Consider the following 24,600-nt stretch of genomic DNA (forward strand, 5'->3'; position numbering starts at 1 on the left):
GGAATATGATGAGATTATTGCTTGAAGTTCCTTCTAGTTTAATATTTACCTTCCCCCTTTACTCTGCCCTGTATGTCGGAGAATTGTGACTGTCTAAGGACAATTCATTTATTCAGTCAATCAGCCAACATTTATGGAAAGCTGGCTATGTACCAGTTACTGTTTTGGACACAAATTGAGCAAGAAGCTGAATAAAGTCACAAATTATCTTTTCTTAACCTTTCAGAAAGTTGAAACTTTTTTCCTTTGTGTTTCTCCTTGGTGGTGGTTAGTATAAATGATTTTGACTTTTTTTTGGTGGGGGTAGGTAATTAGGTTTACTTATTTATTTTTAGAGGAGGTACTAGAGATTAAGCCTAGGATCTCGTGCATGCTAAACATGCCCTCTACCACTTGAGCTGCACCCTGCCCCTCACCCTCATTTTGACTTCTTTATCTAGTGGTGTCTAAAACTAAGTATCTATCATGCTTCTGAGAATGAGGCATGAAAATGTTCTCACCTCTTAATGATGCTGTTCAAACCATGACCACCAAATCTCAATGACAGGGGAGGAAAAATAAGGGTGCTTATAATGAGTATTTGTTCTGTTTGCTTATGTCTTGAGCTCTACTATGTTTTGTAGAGTTTTTGTCAGGCACTTAGCAATACCATTTAAAACTGATGACTTACTGTAAAGGTAGCATTTGGCACTATACATTTTTGTTTCTTTCAAGAGTCTTACAGTTATTGCTAGAACAAAAATACGAATAATGAGAATGATGATAAGAATAATGAATGCAGATAAAGCCTTCACTGTTTTCAGTTCTAACCATCTTCCTAAGATCCTCTCTGCAGGCTCCATAAGATAAAACCATGAACAATATGGTTGTGGAAGAAGAGGTGGATTTGAAGTTAATACTGAGATTAAGGCTAGATAGAACTGCGGAGACAGGGGAGAAAGGAGGACTAAGAGCTCTTTTCATCCTGTACTGTCTCTGCGTGTAGTCAGTTGAGAAATCTGAGTATTCCTAATCTGAGAGACACAGAAGAGGAAATCTCTGACTTTAATTACTTCTCTCCTGATTATGTTGGATGGCTTTTTAAAGTAAGATATTTATGGAGAGGATTTTTTGTTTGGCGGTGAGGGGGATGGTTCACTTACTATTTGAATTTTAGCCTGGCAAAATCCAAGATTTTTTTCTAAAGTAGGAAATAGAATAGGCCTCTGTATTTCATAATAAAGTGATCAGAGTTGGTTGTATTTTATTAAAGGCTTAATACAGTTGGGAATTGAAAATCGACCTTTAAGCTTTGTTTTTTTCTAGGCCAACAAAAATACCATAATAGCTACATTTGTTAAATTTTTACTATAAGGCAGGCACTGTGCTAAATCCTTTTAGATTTTATGTGTTTCATCTTCACAACAACCTTATAAGGTAGTTTTTCTTCTTTCACGAAGCAGGACATCGAGAGGCATGGTATGGTTAAGTGATTCACCTCAGTGAGGGAGTAAGTGGTAGAGCTTCGATGTGCACTCTGCAGTCTGGCTTCTATGCTGTGGTGCCTCTCAGGCAGCTCCTTTTCAGTGACCACCATAAAAGTAAAGGAAAGACTTTCCCTTCACTCCTCTCCCTCCATTCCTTAATGTTCTCCAATAAACAGAAAATATGTTGCCCAATAAGCAGAAGATATGGTTAAAGGATGGAAGGTTTCTGCTTCTAATAAGCTGACAAGTATGTGATAGCTACTGTTAGGGTTTAAGGAAGTAGCAGTGCTGTACAGAATAGAAACAACATGATATTCATATTACTTTCAGACACCGGATGTGGACTTTTGGATTATTCCCATTATCCAAGGTTTTGTGCAGATTGAAGAACTTGTGGTTAATTATAATGAATCATCTGATGATGAAAAAAGCAGCCCAGAGACCCCCCCTCAGGAGTCTACCTGTGTAGATGACATTCACCCACGATTTCTTGTGGCTCTCATTTCACGCCGAAGTAGGCACAGAGCAGGTGAGTGGAGGCCTATTATAGTGTGCAAATCAAATCCAGATGAAAATGGAACATCTGCAGATGTATTGAAATGCTAATGACAATAATGGATTTGGAGACACAGTTGGCTTCAAAGTGCTCAGTGACTCTAATAGTGTCATGTAATTGGGGACCAATTTTTTGGAGAGAAGTGAATGGGGGAGAGTTAACAAAAGGAGAAAGAAAAGGAAATGTATATATTTGGAAAAGAGAAGAAAGTCACTTGGGATGTGCTTCGAAACACCATTGTTCCTACTGACAGCATGTATCACAGTAATAAATCCTTCCTGAGTGCTAGTACCTTTGGGAAAACCATTCTCTTTCAGTTCACAGGAACTATCTCAGCTTCAGCTTTTTAAAAACAATGGTGAGTTTCCACTTCGGCAGCACATGTACTAAAATTGGAATGATACAGAGAAGATTAGCATGGCCCCTGCACAAGGATGACACGCAAATTCGTGAAGAATTCCATATTTTTTATGTTCATGTATAACTGAAAGTTTGTGCTCTATACTGGAAATTGACACAACATTGTAAACTGACTATAACTCAGTAAAAAAAAAAATGGTGAATACAGGCATGATTTTGGGTAAGTTGATACTGTTCTGCCTGGCAGTTGCACGTTAGATCCCCAAGGCTATTCTAAAAGACACAGATTTGGTTAAGAAGCATATCTAGTCAGATTAAATAATTTTTTTTTAATGTTGCTGTTTTCTGTTTTAATTTTCTTTTAGGAATGCGTTATAAACGAAGAGGAGTGGATAAAAATGGAAATGTTGCAAATTATGTAGAAACTGAGCAATTAATTCATGTGCATAATCATACCTTGTCATTTATTCAAACACGAGGCTCTGTGCCTGTCTTTTGGAGCCAGGTTGGATATCGATATAATCCAAGGCCTCGGCTGGACAGAAGTAAGCCTGTCAATTATTGGGTTTGCAAACGATTTCAGAGGGGATGTTTTAAAAATACTTTATAGGTTTGGGTTCATTTTGCCAGATATATCATTTAAAGCAGTATCTCATTAGGTGAAATTTAATAGTGATGTAATAAAATCACAAAAATAATAATGGTTTTTGACAGTTTAAGTAATTAACAGTAAAAAAAATCCAAAATACAGCAAAACATAGCTTTTTCACAGATTTTAATTTGTTTCTTTGAAGAATACTTTATTACATGACTAATTTTGGTAAAGAGTAAATATAGCCAGTATTTGTAGAAGCAGGAACTTTTTAAAAATTTTTTTAAAATTTTTATTTATTTATTTGTTTGGGTTTTTTGGGAGAGGAGATAATTAGGTTCATTTATTTATTCACTTATTATTATTTTTAATGGAAGTACTGGGGATTGAACCCAGGACCTCGTGCATGCTAAGCATGTACTTTACCACTGAGCTATACGCTCCCCAAAGGAAATTTCTTAACGAGGCAGCATCTACAAAAAGTAGATAAAATGCCTTTAAATCAAATGTTTCACTGGGAAAGATTTGTTGTTTTAAATATTAAGGATTTAATTTCTTCCAGTATTTTAACTTTAGCACTGGAATAGCTAAGTCATGCCCACTAATTAGATTATTGAATGAGGCTGATTTTAAAAATTGTTCAGAATATTTTTCTCTCAAAACTTAATTTATATTTGTGAGAATTCAGTAAAACTTGAGTTTTTAATATCCTTGTTTTAAAGAGGGTTTTATTCATTTATTATAAACAACATGAAACGGTTTCTGACAAGTAGGCTGGATATATAAATAATAAATGTCATGGTTTCATGGTTGCCACATTCAGTATGTTTCAGTTAAGTCCACTTGGGGGAAAAGAAAGAAATTAGATCTTTGGCTTAGCATTTCATTTTAAAATACTGGTTTTAGACGATCTTAGTTACATTTGGGCTGTCAATAAATTATTTAAAAGTAAGAGTGAAGCTGGAATAGACACTAATTTCTGTATTAAACCTGGGAAGGAAAAATAGATTTTGTATCACTTCTTTGTAGGTGAAAAGGACACTGTTGCCTATTTCTGTGCCCATTTTGAAGAACAACTGAAAATTTACAAAAAACAGGTGGGATTTGATCTGTAGTAATAAAATGTTCCTTCATATTTTTAGAAATGGTTGTGTATCTGTTTCTTAAGTTTCATGAAATAACAATGTACAATTCATAATTAAGAAAAATGGCATTTGTCATGAAGTTAAAGGACACATATAAAGAATATTCTTTAAGAATTATCACTGAGTCAGCTTCTTTAGACTGTTTTTAGATGAGGTTAGTCTGCTGTCAGTTATTACAGTCTGAGAAGTATCTCGAGTAAGGTATGAATGACATCTCTCGGCAACACCTACAGCTCTACCTCTTTGAGATAACAGTTTGATATGTATCCTTCAGGATCTTTTTTTCCCTCTGCCCACCTTTCCCATGTATTCATACACTCATATGTAGGTATGTGAACATAGAAACCAAAATCAGTGGAGAACTGTTAGGTGAAATGCAAGTTCAATAAAATGACCAAATTTCCTATACAAGATTATAATAATCTGATTCTCTTATCCATTAGCAATGACCAGTCTGAAGGTATAATGCTATGGGATGCATTTTCCTAACAGCAACAAAAACAAAATAGGAATAAATAGCCTAAAATCTACTAAACATACAAAAAAGATATCAAATGTATTGAAGTGGTGGTGGGGGTGGTGGTTGGGATGGGGGAGTTACTGAAGAACACAAAAGAAAACTTGAGTAAATGGAGAGAAAATACCATGTTCCTGGAAGGAAATACTCAGTATTGAACAGATTTCAGTTCTTCCAAAATTATAATACACATTTTGTGCAATCCCAAAGAAGGTCCCAGCAGGAAAGCAAAAAGCAAACCCTCAGGCTGAAAAAAAAATATAAAGTTGATAATAAGAGAGAAGGGCGGGTAATTGGGGAAATGAGAACTTTCACACATCACTAGAGGGAGCATAAGTTGCTGTAGCCATTTTGAATGGTATTATCAGTCAAAATAAGGTATTCTTATACTGTTAATGCAGTAATTTGCTTTTTGATAGCTATCCTACATACCATATACAAAAACCAGTTCCAGATGGATGTGGGTCTAAATGTGAAAAGTTTATAAACAATAAGCCTTGGAGACGAAAATACAGAAAGAACATCTTTTGACCTTCAGTCTTAAGCAGGGCTTTAAACCATAATGAAAAAAATTGATTAAATGGACTTTACTAAATTTTTAATCTTACAACTTTATCATTTATTTATTGAAACTTTATTGAATTATCAAATATTTTGAGTATAAGATACTACTATAACTGTTATATTTATTAAAATGTTATATTAAAATGAAATAGGACTTAAAAAGCACCAACCATAATGAAAAAATTGATAAATTTGACTTTACTAAAATAAAGAACTTCTGACTATTAAAAGGCACCATTAAGAGGATGGAAAGGCAATTCACAAAGTGGGAGAATATATATATGATAAAGGACTCATATCTAGAGTATGTTAAAAACTATAAATCCATAAAAAAAAGATATACAGCCCAGAAGAAAACTGAACAAAAGACTTGAGCAGACTCTTCATGAAAAAGGGTGTTTAAAAGTCTGATAAACATGAAAAGGAGCTCTACTCCATAAGTCAGATGGGAAATGCAAACTCAAACCACCACTTACACACCAGAATGACTAAAATAAAAAAGATGGGAAGTGCAAGTTTTGTCAAGATTGTGGAGCATCTGGAACTCTAATACAAAAATAAATTTTTTTAATCTCCCTGAGAGAAGCATATGTTCAATCAGGGAGGCATCTATAAGAACATTAATTGCAGCATTTAAAAAAAAAAACCCTAATTGTTCATCAGGAGGTCACTGGGTAACTAAAGTACAGCAAGTCTAAAGTGTTGAATACAAATGGTTAAAAATGATGATGTTGATCTTTTCTGTGTTTACTAACGTGGAAGGATCTTAAAATCATACAGTGGAGTGAGGGAAGGACTGTAACAGCATATGGCATGTTGCCATTTTAAAAATCCTACAAAACCATGTCATTTATACATATGTAATTCTCTTCTACATTTATGTGTGTGTGCTTACTCATATATGGTATGCATATTTATATAGGAATGCACTTAGGTGGGCTGAAAGGCACACATCAGACTTGTAACAGGAATTACCTTCAGGGAAGGCTGCAGACTTGGTTGTGATCGGGAAGGATGTGACATTTATCCATGTTTGCATTTTTTATGATGTGAATAAATTTCATGTACTGGCAATAAGTGTAATTGTAAGTAACATTGTAGAGAGTAGACAACAATTTAAATGTAACACATAATCATTGTGAAAATTGAAGCAATACTAAGGTGTGTAAAGGCAGTCACCGTCCTTCCTGCTCCCTGTTGACTCTCAAGACCTGTTTATACACATCAACTTTATAGCTGTATGTACTGAGCAGACATTTGTTCCTTTCTAACAGTACCAGGAGTACTGTTTTGTCCACCCTGGGTAATTGCCCTCTGGGAGGTGGGCCCACGGTCGGTCTGACTCAGTCGTGGTGTCATTGCTACTGCTCTTGCCTGCGACTGACTTAGGTGTAGGCCTATGTTCAGTTAATTGGCAGTTTGGCCAGTGAAGTCTGATGTGAAGGGAAGTCTGCTAGGAGGCTTCTGGGAAAGATTTCCTGTTCTAATCAGAAGAAATACAAGAGCCAGTAGTCCCTTGGTGGTGGTTGTGTCTGAATTTGATTGGTGCTACTGCAGCTATGTCAAGGCTAGTTCATTAGCCTGAGAACTGACCAATATGAGGATGGTAGAACAAAAAAGGTGGAAAGAACTGATTTTGGTAACCACTGAATAAAGCAATTCTGGAACCATGCAACCTCCAGACTTCTGAGGTTCAGAACAGGCTTTTGTTCTGAGATTTGAGTCAATGATTTGTCCTTTGCAGCAAAAACATCTTGACACATGTATATGTATACATTCAAAATTTAAATCAAAAGAGGACTATACCATATACACTATTCTGCAACTGTTTTCACTTAATATCTCATGGCAGTTATTTAACATAACCAATTCTTCTGGAAGTGAAATGACTGGATCAAACAGTATATTTAGGTTGATACCTACTGCTCAGTTGCTCCCCAAGATTACACCAGTTTAAACTCTCAGCCACAATGGGAGCTAGTGCCCATTCCCCACCCTGATAGATTCCCATTTATTCCCACACTGTATAATGCTGTCTATGTTTAGTGTTCAGTTTTTGCCTGCCTATGGGTGAAAACTGGTTTTCTGTTTTAAAATTTGCATTTCTTAATTAACAAAGTTGTAGTCTCATGTTTATTGGCTATTTGTACATTTTCTCTTGTGAATATCTTCTGTATCCATTTTTTTCTTACTGAATTTATAGCACTCTATATATTAATGGTTTTTGTGTTACAGATATAGTCCCCTAGGTAGTCCTTTTTTTTTTTTAATCTTTGCTTATACTGTCATTTGGTACAGAGGTTTTAAATTTTCGTGTTGTCACTTATCTTCTTTATGCTTTCTGTTTTTTGTTATGCTTAAAAAGGTATGTGCCATCCTACAATTAGGGAAAAATCATTCCAAATTTTCTTCTAGCTTTTTTTTATAACTTGAAGAAAAAATATTTAGATCATTAATGCATCTAGAATTTACTTTGTGAATAATGAGATGCAGGGGGCTAACTTAAGTTCCCCCTCCCCTCATAGATAGACAGTTATCCCAATACCATTTATACAGTAGTCCATCTTTATCCCAGAATGATATTACCATATCTTAGATTCCTCAGTGTACATAGGTCTATCTCTGGGCCATCTGTCCTGTTCTGTTGAGTGATTCATTTCTCTGCACTCTCACCACTGTTTTAATTGCTATAGGTTTGCAGTGTGTTTTGCTCTCCAGTGGGAAAGTTTGTTGTTATTAGTTTTCAAAAATTTTTCCCATGTTATTCACTCTTCCAGAAAAACTTTAAAATTAACTTGTCAAGTCCATAGAAAGATCCTGATGGAATTTTGATGGGGATTGTTAAGATGTTAAGATTAGCCTAAGGAGACTTGACACATTTACAATATTGAATCTTGCCATCTAGCACCATGGTGTGTGTCTCCATTTATTTAGTTTATCTTTTCTGTATTTCAGCAAAATTTCAGTGCCTAGTATGTAGGTCTTGTATGTTTATTTAAAACTTACTGTAGGTATTTAAAATACCTGCTATTATAAAGGACCTTGTTTTCATTATGTGTTCTAATAGGTTATTGCAAATGTATTATGTATAAAAAAGGTATTCATGCCATTGATGTAAAGAATTCTTATAAACCTAGATATAGCAAATGAAAATCTAATTTTATAGGAAAAAAAACTGATGCTTGAGTGGATTGATTTCTAAGCATAGCTATATAATATTTCTAAAACATACTTCTAAATAAATTCAGTAAAAAATCATATTATGCATCTAATTTCTGATTAAACTGAATTTTTCCCTTTTCTTCACTCTCACAGGTTATTATTAATTTGGTAGACCAGGCAGGAAGAGAGAAAATTATCGGTGATGCTTACTTGAAGCAAGTGTTACTCTTTAACAACTCACACCTCACTTACGTTTCGTTTGACTTCCACGAGCACTGGTAAGATGACTTCCTGAGATGAGTTTTGATCAGTTTTAGTGTTCGTAGTAGATGCTGCCAAAGGGACCTAGCTTGTTTTCTCTTTATTGGGAAGAAACATTTCTTCTTCTCCTTATTGTTGGAAACAGAAGGAGTATCATTTGTTTACTTAGTTCCATTTTCATATGAGTTTTATTTTGGCTAAAAACTTAGGTTAATTGTTCCTGAAATATTTGTAGTCTTTCTATTCCAAATGACTCGGGCTTAGAGTTCCATTTTTCCTTTTATTGTTCAGTTAAAGAACTTCTGGAGCTTTTTCCTTTCTTCTTGAGTTTGAGCCTGGCAGAAGTAAGAGTTCCCTTACTTAAAAATCATCCTTGCCAGTAGGGTATAGCTGAAGAGTAGAGTGCTTTGCATGCACAAGGTTCTGGGTTCAATCCTCAGTACCTCCATTAAAATAACAATAATAAATAAATAAACCTAATTGCCTCCCCACTTCACCAAAAAAAAAAAAAAAAAAAAGAAAGAAGAAAAAGAAAAGAAAAAAAGAAAGTGTAAAAAAAAATTTTAAAAAAACATCCTGCTGGCTCGTCTTCATACTCTGTTAGTAATACTTTTCCTGCCTCTGGATAAACTTCACTAGAGTTTGCTCTGGAAAAATAAGTCATTTTGATGGTAACTTTAACTTGTGTATATTCTGAAAGCAAGTTTGTTTTATCATAATCCTGGTTCTAATGTGGGTTCATTTACTTAGGTATTGAAAATTTAGTGGGGAAAGAAGCTTCTAATATCTGTGATATGTTTCAGTATATTTCCTTTCATAATGCAGATTAGTTATAAGCATTTATACAATTGCTTATATAATTTATAGTAGTGTTAATCTCATATACTTAAAGTAATAATTTAAAAAAATTTTTCTAAGCAGCCTTAAGTATCATCTTAAGTTAAAAAAAATTGTTGTTAAAGATTCTTTTCTTTCTCTTGGCATGTATGTTAGCCGAGGAATGAAGTTTGAGAATGTTCAAACACTGACAGATGCCATTTATGACATTATTCTTGACATGAAGTGGTGTTGGTAGGTATTTCATTAGAAATCTATTTGACAAACTCTTGGTCTGTGAAATCATATGTGTTCGTCTAGTACCACTGAGCATTAAAATAATAGCAGCAAGCTGAGAAAGGATTTTTGCTTTTCTTGTTTTGCTTCCCAATTTCTATTCTCCTTTCAAGAGAATGTTAATCATTTAGGCAGTATTAGCTTTGAACAGGGAAAAGGTGTCAGACGGTCGAGCAAAATGGAGTGAAGTGCTCTGTGACTGTTCTTTAATCCCTTCTAATGCTCCGTGGTCTACATTTCCTCTTGGTCCCTAACATGGGAGGGAAGGCTTAGGGGTATTTGGTCTTAGTTTGGGGGCATTTAAAAATTGTCAGAAAAGGAAACGTGATTCTCAGACTGTGGGAGGGAGATGTAGGAAGAGGAAATTGGCTTAAAGGACAGGGAGAACATTTGGTTAGACTTTAAAGCCATGGGTGGCCAGAGAAATTAGATGAGTGAGGCATGCTGCATGACTCCTCGCTGGGTGGTAAAGTGAATTAGTCTGTTCAAGCTAGTTTAGATGCATTTCTACTTGGAGTCAAAAAGGATGGTATTTTAAAGGATGGTGTTTTAAAGTGCCTTCTGGTCTTAAATGTGTAGAAGAGCCTGACTAGGGGTTGTGTCAGCTCTGCCTACTAGTTGTGTGACTCAGCCAAGTCACTCTTTCCGCACCTCAGGTTTTTTTTCGAAGTGGAGATAATATCTTCCTTGTCAAGTTCTTGTGTAAATTTATAATAATGTCTATAAAGATCTCAGTAATACCTGCCGTATCATAATATTCCCAGCAAATTGATAACCAGTGCTGCTGTTATTATTGTTATACTTTAAAGAATTGTGGTTTTTGAAAAACTTGAAGTATTTTATATTGTAAAATAATTCCACACTGTTTTTGAAAAGGGTTGATCAAGCTGGGGTAATATGTAAACAAGAAGGAATTTTTCGAGTTAATTGCATGGATTGCCTGGATCGTACTAACGTGGTCCAAGCTGCCATCGCACGAGTGGTCATGGAACAGCAGGTAATTTGGAGTCTGCTGGATTGTAAATATTCATTTTTAATTTTTTTTCACATGTAAGCAAGTAACTAAAATCTTTGTTCCATAGAAAATTTATAGCATGCAAACATCCTTGTTGCTTTGAAACATGGAGAGTATAGCCTTCACTAGAAATCAGTTGAATCAAATGGCATTTTCTTAAGTACTCATTTAAAAAATGTGAGGCTCAACATTTAAAATTCTACTGCATGGTACTATGTAGTCATTTACCTTTTTCTCTCAGCTCTAAACTCTCCCTTCTGTGTTTGGGGTATGGGGTCTGCATGCCACCTTTCTGCCCAACCAGCTGGTTCCATGTCAGGCTCTGCCAATAAAGGGCATTAAAGGAAGACCATGAGGCTAGAAGAGGAAAAAGGGACAAACTTCTTCATCTGTGTTATATTCCCATCATCAGTGCCCTCTCTGGGGGCTGTAGTTCCTTTGACAGCACAGAACCAGCCTCTTCCCTTTGTGCCCCAACCCTCGCTGGTGGCAGCTGTTTCCTGCAGTTATTGTGTCTCTTTTAGATCTTTTAGCCCTCTGACACCTGGGTAATGAATTCCTAAGGTTGACATTCCTAGCATGGTTTCCGTTTTTTTTCTGATAGAGGCTGTGACTATTCTTTGAGGATGCCTTCTAGTGTCACGTTTGGAGATCAAGCCCTGGCTCTACCACATACTAGGTGTTGACCCCATGCGAAGAACTCAACCTTCCCAAACTTCTGTCTCCTCATCTTTAAGAGTATTGATTGCATAGGGTTCTTATGAGGAGTAAATGAATAATTTATGTCAAAAAACCCTTAGAACCCCAGCGGTGGTCCCAGAGTTAACATTTACTGGGGGCTTACTGTTCTGCTACTGTTAATATTATTGTTGTTTCTGTATGATTTTTTTTTCTGTATGATTTTTTGATACTTCTTTTCACTTCATAGGCAAATCTAAAACCAGACAAAATAGAATAGTATGAACCTACGCATTAAAGATTATGCCAAAAGAGTATAAATTTTTTATTTATTCAGCTGTAGCAATTCATAAATTTGTCTCTCAAGTGGTGCTTTATTTTGAAAAAGTCTGAAATCATTTATTTAAGGGTCCTAGATTGTATGTGCACATGCTTCTTTTTTTCTGCGGTATACATTTTATGCTATACTTTTTCCTGGCTTATATGCAGTTAATCCACCAATATATTAATTTTAGCTGAAAAAATTAGGTGTGATGCCCCCGGAGCAGCCACTACCAGTGAAATGCAATCGGATCTACCAGATAATGTGGGCCAACAATGGTGACTCCATTAGCAGACAGTATGCTGGGACAGCTGCTCTGAAGGTAAGCACCTGCAGCCAGCATCTCTGGATTATTCTGTGGGACATAGAATTCGATTTAAAACCAACTTGGTTTTTGAGAGAAAAGTATGTGGGTTACAGGTGATAGATCTATGCAGTTGACTCCTTTCTGGAATGCTTGGGTAAGGCAGGGGTCACACATTGAGATCCCTACAGGTGCCAGGTAATGTGACTTAAACAGGCCACCCATTAAATTAAAGGGAGAAATGGGCTGTGGGGACCTGAGAAAGAGCATATGTTGTCTCAGGAAGGTGCTGTTTTGCTACTTCCTAATGGGGATGGAGGCTCAGTGTTGCTAGATCTCCCAGTTTTCAAGGAAGTTTGGAAATTAGAAATTTTATGTGTAATAGTTGGTTTTTTAAACTTAACACAGACAAAACAAAACATGTCTGTGTTGGTGGGATTTGGGTCCTTAGTATAATTTGCCTCCTCTGAATTTGAATCCCAACCCTGCCTCTTAATAGCTCTGTGGCTGTGAGCAAGTCACTTAACTTCTCTGTGTCTGTCTCCTCATTTGTAAAACAGGAATAATACTAGGCCCACTTCAGAAAATTGTCATGGGATTATATGAGTTAATGCATGTGAGAGTTTAGGCCATTCCCTGACACACAGTAAATGCTGAAGAAAAGTTTTATTATTTTTCTATGATGATTAGAAGAGGGAACTTTCAAACTAATTTTATGAAGCCCTGATACATAAGCCAGAAGAGGACACAGCAAGAATGGGCCCATGTCCCTGGTTGATATATATGCAAAAGTTCTCAGCAAAATACTAACAAACCAAATTGAACAGCACATTAAAAGAATCACATACCATGATCAAGGGTGGACTTACCCCTAGTTCAAAATTCAAAAATCAATTAATATGTTAATACCACATCAATAGAATGAAAGGTAAAAATCATATGATTGTCTTAATAGATGTAAAAAAAATTTGACAAAATTCAACATCTTTTCATGATAAAAACTCAAAAAATTGGGTGTAGAAAGAATGTACTCACGTGATAAAGGCCATATATGACAGACTCTTAGCTCACATCATACCCAGTAGTGAAAAACTAAAAGCTTTCCTCTAAGATCAGAACAAGACAAGGGGGCCCACTTCCACCACTCCGTTTCCTCATAGTACTGGAAGTCCTAGCCAGAGAAAGCAGGCAAGAGAAGGAAAAAAAGGCATCTAAACTGAAAGGGAAGACATAACATTGTCTCGATTTGCAGATGGTGTGATCTTACACAGTTGACCTTTGAACAACAAGAATTTGAACTGCACGGGTCCATTGAGCTGCATAGGCCCACTGAACTGCACAGGTCTGCTGAGGCACAAATATTTTTCAGTTGTAAATGCTAAAGTACTACACAGTCTGAGGTTGGTTGAATCCCTGGATGTGGAGGAACCGTGGATATAGAAAGCTGACCATAAGTTATACAAAGATTAACCCCCACATTGTTAAAGGGTCAGCCTTATATAGAAAATCTTAGACTCCACCACAAAATTATTAGAATAAATGAATTCGGTAAAATTGCAGGATACAGAATCAGCCTGTGAAAATCAGTTGTTTCTGTACACAACAGAGATATCTGAAAAAGAAAGAAGGAAAACAATCTTATTTACAATACCATCAAAAACAACAAAATACTAAGGAATAGATTTAACCAAGAAGGTAAAAGATCTGTATGCTGAAAACTGTAAGATGTTGATGAAAGAAATTGAGGAAGACACGAGTAAATGGACAATAACCCATGTTCTTGGCTTGGGAAAATTAATATTAAAATGTTACTACCGCTTACTCAAAGCCTCCTACAGATTCAATGCAATCTATCAAAATTCATTTGGCATTTTCCACAACAATAGAAAAAACAATCCTAAAATTCATGTGGAACCACAAGAGACCCCTAGTATCCAAGCAATCCTGAGAAAGAACAAAGCTATCTCACTTCCTGATTTCAAACTGTATTACAAAGCCGTAGTAATCAAAACTGACATAAAAACAGGGGCACAGACCAATGGAATAGAACCGAGAGCACAGAAATAAGCCTAGGCATATACAATCAACTAATATTTAACAAGAGAGCCAAGAATACTTAATGGGGAAATGATAGTCTCTTCACTAAATGGTGTTGGGAAATTAGGATATTCACATGCAAAATCATTAAATTGGACCCCCATCTTACACCAGTCACAAAAATTAACTCCAAATGGATTGAAGGCTTAAATGTAAGACCTGAAACTTTAGTTTACTCCTACAAGAAAGCATAGGTTCCATGACATTGGTCTTAGCAATGATTTTTTTTGGACCTGGCACCAAAAGCACAAGAAGAAAACTAAAAGCAAGCAAGTGGTACTATATCAAACAAAAAAAGCTTTTGCATAGCAAAATAATCAACAAGATGAAAAGACAAGCCATGGAATGGGAAAAAATATTTGCAAACCATATGTCTGATAAGGGGTTAATACCCAAAATATGTAAAGACGTAATGCAACTCAATAGCAAAAAACAAATAATCTGATTTAAAAATAGGCATTTAAAAATGAACAGACATTTTTCCAAAGAAGATATACAAATGGCCAACAGGTACATTAAAAGGTATTCAACATCAGTAACCATCAGGGAACTGCAAATCAAAACCACATTGAGCTATCACCTCCCACCTGTTGTAATGGCTGTTATCTAGGAGACAAGAGGTAACAAATGGGAGAAAAGGTGGCTCTTGCACATTGTTAGTATGAATGTAAATTGACATAGCCACAATGGAAAACAGTATGAAAGTTCCTCAGAAAAATAAAAGTAGAACTACCATATAATCCAGCAATCCTATTTTTAGAGTATATCCAAAAAAAATGAAATCCATGTCTTGAAGAAATTCCTGTACTCCTGTGTTCACTGTAGCACTATTCACAATAGTTAAGACATGGAAACAACCTGAGTGTCTAACAGTGGATGAGTGGCTAAAGAAAGTGTGTGTGTATATGTGTGTGTGTGTGTGTGTGTGTACAAAATTTTATATATAGTGGAATTTCAGCCATAAAGGAAAAGAAAACCCTGACACTTGCAGCAACTTGGGTGAACCTTGAGGGCATTATGTTAGGTGAAATAAGCCAAACAGAGAAAGGCAAATACTGCATGATCTCACTTACACATGGAGTTTTAAAAAGCCAAACTCATAGGAACATAAGTAGATTGGTAGTTACCAGAGGATAGGGAAAATGGGAGATGTTGGTGAAAGAGCGCAAACTTTCAGTTGTGAGACAAGTTCTGGGGATCTAACGTCCAGCATGATGATTGTCGTTAACAACACTATATTGTATACTTGAAATTTGCCAAGAAAGTAAATCTTAAATGCTCTTATTTTCCCCACCAAATACCAAAGGGAATTATGTGAGGTGATGGATGTGTTAACTAACCTTAATGTAATTATTTTGCAATATATACATATATCAAATCATTACATTGTACACCTTAAAACATTACATTGTAAACTTAAACTTATACAATGCTACTTATCAATTATATAAAGCTGGAAAAAAAAAGAAATTTTTTTTTCCCCTTGTTAGTAAACTTCTTTGGATGCAGCATTTATGTCTCTCTTGTAATAGATTCTTATTGCTAAATTAATATTTCTGGTGAATGACCTAAGGGCAACATGCTCTTCTTAAATTGTCAATTTCAGGACAAGGCCTGTTTCTGAAATTGCCTTGGACAGAAATAGTGGGATTGGGATGGGGAAAAAAGACTGTGCTATTTCCTTGCCTTAAGTCACTACCTCTGTAGGGACTTGGTCTGACACCTTTGTTGTGAAAACCAAAAGAAACAAAATAATTAAATCTTCACTGGAGCATTCTACAGTGACTGTAATATGCAGCAAGATATGGAAACCTCTGCTCTCTGTATATACGTATCTGCATACACAGGCTAAATCCCATTAAATAACCCTTAGGAAACTGCCTGCATTTTCCCACATCAGAAATTCATAGGTTTTGAATATCATACCAATTGGAAGCTTGAAAATCTTTTTGTTGTTCTGTTGTTTATTATATAAGAAGTGTTGACCTTTAAATTCTAGAAATTCTAGATTGCCGAAACTGTGAAGACTTGATGCCACCAATAACATATTTAATTATTTGACATGCTTGGGTCAGAGTCAAATACTAGTAGATATTTTAATTTAATTACATTATCTTGAAATTATAAAGCCTATACAACTCCAGTCTTGAATCAAAACCCCTCATTAACTTTGGGAACATTTTTGAGTTTGAATAAATTTCAAAAAGACTATTTTCTTGACAGGGTGACTTTACAAGGACAGGAGAAAGGAAGTTAGCAGGAGTTATGAAAGATGGTGTTAACTCGGCAAATAGGTACTACCTGAATCGATTTAAGGATGCTTATAGGCAAGCTGTTATAGGTAAGGAACATAAAAGCCTTTCTAGATTTAAAATTTATTATTCTTTCTGTGACTAACATTTTATAGAAACCAACTTTGTTAATGTAATTCATATGTTTTATAATATACTTGTGTCTCTGTATTGAGCAAACAATTTCAAGTTTTTATGAGATTAGAACTTAATAATTTTTTTAGGCTGGAGCAACAAAAGAAACCACTCATTTCCATACATATTTGTCAATTTCTTACTCACGTAACAGAAGTTAGGGTTGAGGCTCCTGGAGTGTGGAATAAGTTGCCCTAAAACCTCATCAACTGAAATTTTCATATTCTATTTGTTTTCCCGTTACTCAGGGCTGAGAGAGATAATGAGATGATTTTCTTTCTTCATATGATGTTTATCATGTGTTCTTGCTGTGGATAAATGCACCATCCTTTCTTTTAAGCTCAATTTAACAGGATGTTAGGGTATCAGATTTACAGTTTATCCTGATTCTTATTTAAAAGAGGAAATGGAAGGTATATTGCCCAGTGGGATTCATGCCTTGACATGTTTTAAATTTAATTTTCATGAAAGTATTACCTTTTAGGATTAAAGTAAATGTAGAGTGTCCTGGATTAGAACCAAATGTAACAGCTTGTCCTATGATCTGTGAGAATATTTTTAAAATCCTATTTTTAGCCTGATTATTTATCATACACGGAATTAGCAGAGCCTAGGCACAAGCCAGGGAGGAATCTGAGAACTCTGCTGTAAAAAAGTTTGGTTCGTTTGCCATAGATAGGGTATATGCTGACTGGAAACTTGGATTTTGGCTGTTTATTCAAGGAAAAATAAGATACTTTTCTTCCACTGGTTGATCTGTCAGCTCAGTTATGTCATTGAGGAACTAGGTTCTGTTCCTCTCTTATTTTGACTATCCATAGCCTCAGCTTCAGCCGAACCCTGAAGCTGGATCTCTTCCAGGTTGAGAGTCTGGGCTTACTGCTTCTCCGTGAAGGGCCAGTGGTTGGCAGATCGATCCCAGAAGCCTCCTCCGGTTTCACTGTCCCAAACAAGTATAGGGAGTGGGATTACAATGGCTTTGTTAAGCCTTGAGCTGCATGCTACACCAGGAAGAAGTTAGCTTGTCTGTTCAGTTCCTTTGCCTATTTTAAAATTAGCTTATTTGTCTTTTGATTATTGAGTTGTAGGAATTCTTTATATGCTCTTGGATACAAGGCCCTTATCAGATAGATGATTTGTTAATATTCTCTCCTATTCTATGTGCTGTCTTTTAACTTTTATGACATTGCCCTTTGAAACACAAGTTTTTAATTTTATGATGTCCAGTTTGTCTGCTCTTTTCTTTTGTTGCTTGTGATTTTAGTTTCATGTCTTAAAAAAAGTCTAATCCAAGGTCACAAAGATTTATGTCATTTTTTAAGAAGAGTTTGATCATTTTAGGTCTTGTATTCTCTTTTGCTTTTTAAAAATGTATTCATACACTAAGAAGATGATAGATATTAACACTTTCTACTCTAGATTTGATGCAAGGCATTCCAGTGACAGAAGATCTTTATTCCATATTTACCAAGGAGAAAGAGCATGAAGCTTTGCATAAGGAAAATCAGAGAAGCCACCAGGAACTAATTAGCCAGCTCTTACAAAGCTACATGAAATTACTGCTGCCTGATAATGAAAAGTTCCATGGGGGCTGGGCCCTCATCGACTGTGACCCCAGGTAAGTTGGAGTGGTGTCCTGGTAACTACTAACGTGCTTCAATTTCTGTTGTTGTTAAATTGTCCTAATTAGTGGTAGCAGTTGTCCATCAAGCTGTGGGCATGGATGCACAGTGCATGGCGATTTTCAAATACACAGCCGGTACTAAGGCAAGCTGACTGAGGTGCTCAACTTGGCTGTAAAATTAAGGGAGCACTAAGAAACTCAGTGATGAAGAAAAATACTTTAATGCAATATTTGATTTTAAAAAAACTCAGATTGTAAAACTGTAGTTCAGAGCTTGTTTTGTGGGTTCTCCCCTGCCCCACAGCCCTGTCCTATGCCCCAGAATCTAGGTTTTATTGTATTAATGCACAAAACTGAGTGTATGAAGAGGTTAAATGATGCTCGTTATTTTGATGGGTTGTGAAGTGGTCCTGGCCTTTCATAAAATAAATAGGCCAACTAATACTTAACATTTCTTTTTTAGACAAAAGCCATCTAATTTCCAGAGGTTCTTCAAAATAACAATTGAATGGCAGTTTCCAAATTTATCCACCAGATTGAATGCTTGCTTTCAGGCTAAAATTTAAAATTATGATTTTCAATATTATGAATCAGAAACACTTCAGAAAATTCTAGACCAAGCTCTGAGAATAAAAAGCTCTCTTTAGATTTTGTCTTATTTTACATTTCATGTTTCTTAATAAAATGGGCATAATACAAGCTTGAAAGAATAATTGAATACAAGGTAGTTATTTACATATATTAAAATGATTAAAAACAATGTTGACTGTAGGTTCATAGGGAAACCTTCCATGACTTCAATTTCATGTATTATTTCTGCTTTTTGAGTCTGTACTATATGTGTGGATGCCATTTTTGGACTCAAGAAATGTGGTTTTCTTCACATATAACTTAGAAAATTTCTATGCTCTTACAAGCCACTTGGTAAAAAATGTTTTATTCTTGTACATTAGTTGTTTTTTAAATAGTGGTCCAACTTAATGCAGCAGGAAACAAATAAAAACCCCCAAAAGGTACTACTTCTAATTCCCATTCAGAAGTAACTGCAGGTGTCACATCTGCATTTGGCTTGAGTTTCGTTTTGTTTTTTCTAACTGAAGTATAGTCAGTTTAAAGAACATTTTCCTTAGATCGAGTATTTTTATTTCTACTTTGGAGATAATTGAAATAGGGAAAGACCAAAAGGTTTATTTCTAAAACTGACTACCGTTTAGTAAGGTCACATTACATCTGATTTGATTTTCCAGTCCTGTAATTCTTGTGTAAAGTTGGAATCTGGATTAGGAGTATAAAAAATTACAAAGTCGATTTAGCCATGCTATTTAAAGCTTGCAACAAAATTTGGGTAAGCATGCTTGTTAAGAGTCAGTAGAAGTCTCCTGAATTCGGGAAAATGATGCATGAAGACACTCAGACTCCTTTCTGGCAACTGGGCCAGCTGGCATAACACAAGTTGTACTGTATTGTACCAAAATAGCGCTGAAACAAGGCTAGTCTTCTAGGGTCAGGTCTTTAACAAATCCTTGTTGGACAGTTAGATTTTCCAAATTTCATATTAAGTTCTCAGCTACCCAAATGCCTACTTCAGAAATATAATTGTGCTTCAGTTTTCTCTTTTCTTCATTAACATGATAAGATACTTTTTTTTTCTGACTTTTTGACTCCCACCCCTCTTCAGTGGCCTGCAATTGTACTCCTCATTTTTCCTTAATTTTGCCCTATAAAATCTGGCCTTGTGGTGACAGGGAACCAGTGATTGTCTTCTGTTCATCTTCATTGGCTAAAGCTCCTGATGAAGAATTAACTTACATCAGTAATTTATGCTGGACAGCAAGTGTCACTGCATCCTTCCCTTTGCTCGTTGGCTCCTTTTGGGCTGTACAAGTGAGGAGCACTTTCCAAAAAAGCAGAGTCCACTCTTCCTTCATGAGTTAAGCTTTCAAATTCCAGTGCATTATCAGGTTTTCAGTAAGTGGTGCTACGCCCAAAGATTATTGTGTCTGTTTCTAAATAGTCTCACATTTCATGATGGATGACAAAACCTTTGTGTGCTTCCATATCTGTGCTTTTAAGTTTATTTAATTCTGTACTTATTGCTGCCCTGACTGTAGGTCTTCCTGGCCCAGGGCTTGTGTGCCTGGTGGTCCTGGTTGGGGAATTAATGACCTCTACATACTCTTAAGTGCCAAGATTCTTTGTGGTTGTAGTTCTGCCACTGTGGGCCTCAGCCCAAGCTTTCTGCTGAGTTTGCCCTGTAATTCCATTTTTGCTTCTTGTTCTACTACTTCATTCTTTGTTATAGGATATTTTTTGGCTCCAATTCTTCATTTGTGGGCCTCTGGCTAAGTCTCCTAATTTCCAGTTTGTTCTTGGATTCCCTGCCTCTCTTCTTTGGGTGTCACTGCAAGATTTTTTTATCTTCTAATTCTTTCTTAGATAGTGTATTGCTAAGTTTAATTGTGAGAATATCCCTTTGCCAGTTTTACTTGCCAGAGCACGTTCACCACTGCCATCCTCATCCTCACCTTCTTATTTGTGGTCGTTGGTGAACAAAATAGGCCCATCAGAGTTAGAGTCATGGGGCTAATGATAGCCTTTGACCTTCATCTATAGGATACTGAGAGATTCTCAAGATTGTCCCATCAGCCCACCTCTCATTAGCTGAGGTGCTGCCTTCCCTGTCTTGTTAGTGCTAACACATAAGCCAGTGCCTGATGGAGAATGGTTCTGTGTGTCAGCTCTTCAGTGAAGGAGCACTGACCCGGGTTTGAGGAGAGATGAGCAGGGAGCTCCATTGCTTACCAGGACAACAGGAGTGTCTGAGGGAATTCTCAAGAAAAGGAAGGTGAAGGGGGTGGGGTACAGACTTCTGGAATTTGTCTGTGGTCTGCTCCTCAGTGACAGAGATAGACTGCTTACGTTTGAGGCTGTACACTGGAGCACTCGGAAGGATCTCACTAAGGTTGCCCACACCAAAGTGTCTGACAACAACTGAGGCATTAACTGCTTGCTGGTTTTTTTCTTCCTTTTTTGTGCTTCCCACTGTTACATTTTACTAGAAACTGCCTTGTTTGAAGATTTGGGACAGGATGTTGGGTTGGAGTAGATAATGAAGCTGATGCTTTGGAAGGGGTGACCCTGCAGGACACGTTTTGGCTTGTTGGCTTGGGTAGAGGGCTGGGGCCTGCCTGCCAGGAGTCTTGATATCTTTGCTTTAATAGGAGGCAGTGTTCACCACCTTGTGGCTGGTCCCAGCCTGGGCCCCCTCGGGAGGCACGGGTGACTTGGGGTGTAGGTTTGGGCTTTGAAGGAGCTGGACCAAGAGCCATCAGTATTTCAGAGAGCTCTTCAGTCTTCTCTTCTGTCTCTTCTTCCAGAGGCAGTGCTTTTTCAGGTACAGAACTGTTACTATCTTCAGATTTCACTGCATTTTCCTTTCTGATAGATTGTTCTCTGATGGGTATCATGTGCCCATTTGAATTTCCAAAGTTAATTATGTCTCCATCTTGATTAGACAGTTCTTTAGGAATGCTCCTTCTTCTTAGAAGTACTTTGTCTTGTGGTTATCACCCTTTCTAATACTGCTAAGACTTCTTTGAATATGCCGCTGGTATTTGTCTTCATTTGTAAGGCTTAAAGACTTTCCAGATAGTGGATAGTTTTCCTTTCTCTTGAAGGGAGAAGTTTGGAAACCTGCCCTTGGGCTGAGTTTGCTGTAGAGCTTTGTACAGTCTGTCTACTGAGCTAGAGATGTGGACCCTGGAGTAGGTGGCCCCTGCTGGAAAACAGCAGGAGGGAGCTTTGGGAATGACTTTGGGGGCTTAGCCCCCCAGGCAGCCAGCAATGGGTTCAGCCCCTCGCTCAGGGCCTTCAGCAGTTGGCACCTGTCTGCCTCAGCCATCCATTCCTGGGTTGTGTGTGGTTTTTAAAAACACCTTTATTGAGATAATTCATATACCATTCAATTCACCCATTTAAAGCATACAATTCAGTGGTTTCTAGGATATTTACAGAATTGTACAACCATCAGTTTGGTCAGTTTTAAAACGTTTTTATCAGCACAAAGAGAAGCCCCATACCATATTCCCACTCCTACCCGCTAAGCAACCACTAACCCACTTCTGCCTCTCTGGATTTTTGTATTGTGGACACTTCATATAGATGGAATCATATATCACCTCTGTGACTGACTTCATGCACTTAGCATAATGTTTCATGGTTCGTGCATGTATTAGAACCTCATTCCTTTTTATAGCTGAGTAGTATTTCATTGTATGGATAGGCCATCTTTTTATCCATTCTTCCTTTGGGCACTTTCATTGTTTCCACCTTCTGACTATTGTAAATAGTGATGCAGTGAATACTTATGTACAAGTTTTTGTTTGAACACCTCTTTTTCATTTGGGTATATACCTAGGAGTGGAAATTGCTAGACCATGTGTTATTCTATGCTTAACTTTTGAGAAGCCACCAAACTATTCTCCATACGGCACCATTTTACATTCCCACCAGCAATATTAAGAGGATTCCATTTTTTCTATGTCCTCAACACTTGTTTTCTGTTTTAATTGTAGTAATCTTAGTGGCTGTGACGTAGTATCCCATTTCGGTTTTGATTTGCATTGCCCTAGTGACAAATAATATTGTGGGTCTTTTTCTTGTGCTTGTTGGGCATTTGTTGTTGTTATTGGGCATTGGTATGTCTTCCTTAGAAAAACGTCTATTCAAATTCTTTGCCCATTTAAAAAATCGGGTTGTATGTCTTTCTGTTGAGCTGGGTCACATGTTATTGTCCTTAAAATTTTACAGGAACCAGGCTGGAATTAGGGTGAGGCAAATGAGACAGGGTTCTAGAGGTGCAAGCTTGGATTCAATCTTTATTCGAAATGTTTGTTTTATCATGATGTTTTGCATTAATTTTGATTTTTGAAAATACTGTACTAAAAATTTTAACGGCTGAGTTTTTTGGCACCCCCTTAAATTTGGGGCTGGAGACCAGTGCCTCACTCACCTCAACTGTAGTCCTGTCCCTGTTTAAGAATCTGGCAGAAAGACAGTCATGGCAAGCTGTTTACAAATCCTCGGTCCTGCCCAGGGTGGCAAAAAGGGCCCTTTTTCTTAGCTTCCCAGCACTGCAGCTGGAACTGTCCAGCACGGCTTTGCACCGGTTGCTTGGTTTGTGCCCTCCTCCGTGCTTACCCGTGCGCACCCCTGGCCCCGGCCGTTTTTCTGTTAATCGGCGACACAGCTCAGTTTCTTGCCGGGGGCGGCCCGTGGGGCACACAGATCAGACTCTCAGGCCGGGTCCTTTCCCTTCTGCGCGGCCGGATGCCGCAGGAGAAGCGGCCTTGAATGACAGCAGATAAACGCCTGGCGGTGCACTGTGGGCCGGAGAGGGGCTCTTCAGGTGAAAGGAAACCGGGCTACCGTCCACGTGCCCTTCGGCATCTCCACAAGCCCAGTCTTGGTTCTGTCCAACTCTGACTCGCTTTTTCTGATACCGAGAGTCGATGACGTCTCTGGCTTTAGTGGAACGGCGAGGCGTGTACAAGCAACGCTCTTGGGCATTCGGCAGTCAGTGCAGGGACAGTTAGTCACAGTGCCGCAGCCCGACCGCCGGCGTCCCCGCCAGTAGCAGGGACGGCCCTTTGCAAAAGCCGTGCGTGAACCCTCCCGGCAGGCGGGGCGCAGCGTCCCCGCGGGCTGGGGTCGGCGCCCCCTTGCGGCTCCGGCGGCGCAGGCCCGGCCGCGCTTGCGCACTGGGCGCGTGCCGCGGTGGGAGTGGGCGGCCGGAAGCGAGACGTTTCTGGGCGGGGCTTGGCGCGGCAGCGCCGCAGTTGCCGCAGTCGCTGCAGGCGCTGGGTCCGGTGCGAGCCCGTCTGACTGAGCTTCCTCTCATCGACGGACGGACAGACGGACGGACTGACTGACGGACGAGATGCCGCGCTCCCACCGGCCTCCTCCGACCGCCCAGCGGCAAGCTAACACCACGGGCAACGCCGCTGGCAGTGCCGCCGAGCCCAAGCCCGAAGCGGGCAGCCTGGCGACGACTTTCAAGATTTTTCTCCTTTTTGCAGGACTTATGGTTAAAGTTCCTGTGGGGTTGTATTTTTCCTGCAAATTACTGCTTTTTCAAAGCCTCCTGTTAATGTCCCCCGATGACAGTGGCTTTTACGCGACCATTGTCGCGGTGGTTGGGCTGCATGTGGTGCTGGCGGTGTTTGTCTTCATCGTGTGGAAGGAGGGCATGCCTGACTGGCGGGAAGAGAAGACCGAGTAGCGCAGCCCTTCCTTCCAAGCTGCAGGCGTGGGGGCGGGGACCTACCTACGGGGAGGGGATTTCTTTCTTTTCTTGTCCGTGTTAAAAAAAATTTTTTTTTCTATTTAAGTGGGATTTG

General features: G+C 38.0%; 1 protein-coding gene, 1 non-coding gene and 2 pseudogenes across 5 annotated transcripts in view; 2 read left to right on the forward strand and 2 right to left on the reverse strand.

The window, feature by feature from the left end:
* Nucleotides 1-24,600, forward strand: part of INPP5F (inositol polyphosphate-5-phosphatase F) — a 77,027-nt gene that overhangs the window by 44,084 nt on the left and 8,343 nt on the right. For 2 of the 4 annotated variants that reach the window (XM_072971992.1, XM_072971993.1), the window contains 9 exons: nucleotides 1,797-1,995; nucleotides 2,748-2,927; nucleotides 4,004-4,071; nucleotides 8,516-8,640; nucleotides 9,617-9,694; nucleotides 10,613-10,733; nucleotides 11,945-12,073; nucleotides 16,376-16,493; nucleotides 17,998-18,196. In XM_072971992.1, the coding sequence (XP_072828093.1) occupies nucleotides 1,797-1,995; nucleotides 2,748-2,927; nucleotides 4,004-4,071; nucleotides 8,516-8,640; nucleotides 9,617-9,694; nucleotides 10,613-10,733; nucleotides 11,945-12,073; nucleotides 16,376-16,493; nucleotides 17,998-18,196 (1,217 nt within the window). Of the gene's footprint in view, nucleotides 1-1,796; nucleotides 1,996-2,747; nucleotides 2,928-4,003; nucleotides 4,072-8,515; nucleotides 8,641-9,616; nucleotides 9,695-10,612; nucleotides 10,734-11,944; nucleotides 12,074-16,375; nucleotides 16,494-17,997; nucleotides 18,197-24,600 lie in introns of those variants that run through there. The other 2 variants (XR_012077625.1, XM_072971995.1) reach the window with 2 other exon arrangements.
* Nucleotides 2,383-2,491, forward strand: LOC116282546 (U6 spliceosomal RNA). The gene has a single exon (XR_004192082.2). It is a non-coding gene; the product is annotated as a U6 spliceosomal RNA (small nuclear RNA).
* On the reverse strand, nucleotides 19,124-20,997 carry LOC140699530 (phosphatase and actin regulator 2 pseudogene; annotated as a pseudogene).
* LOC140699531 (phosphatase and actin regulator 2-like) lies at nucleotides 19,124-23,770 on the reverse strand (annotated as a pseudogene).

Source organism: Vicugna pacos, chromosome 11 (genome assembly GCF_048564905.1).
Source record: "Vicugna pacos chromosome 11, VicPac4, whole genome shotgun sequence".
Lineage (NCBI taxonomy): Eukaryota > Metazoa > Chordata > Mammalia > Artiodactyla > Camelidae > Vicugna > Vicugna pacos.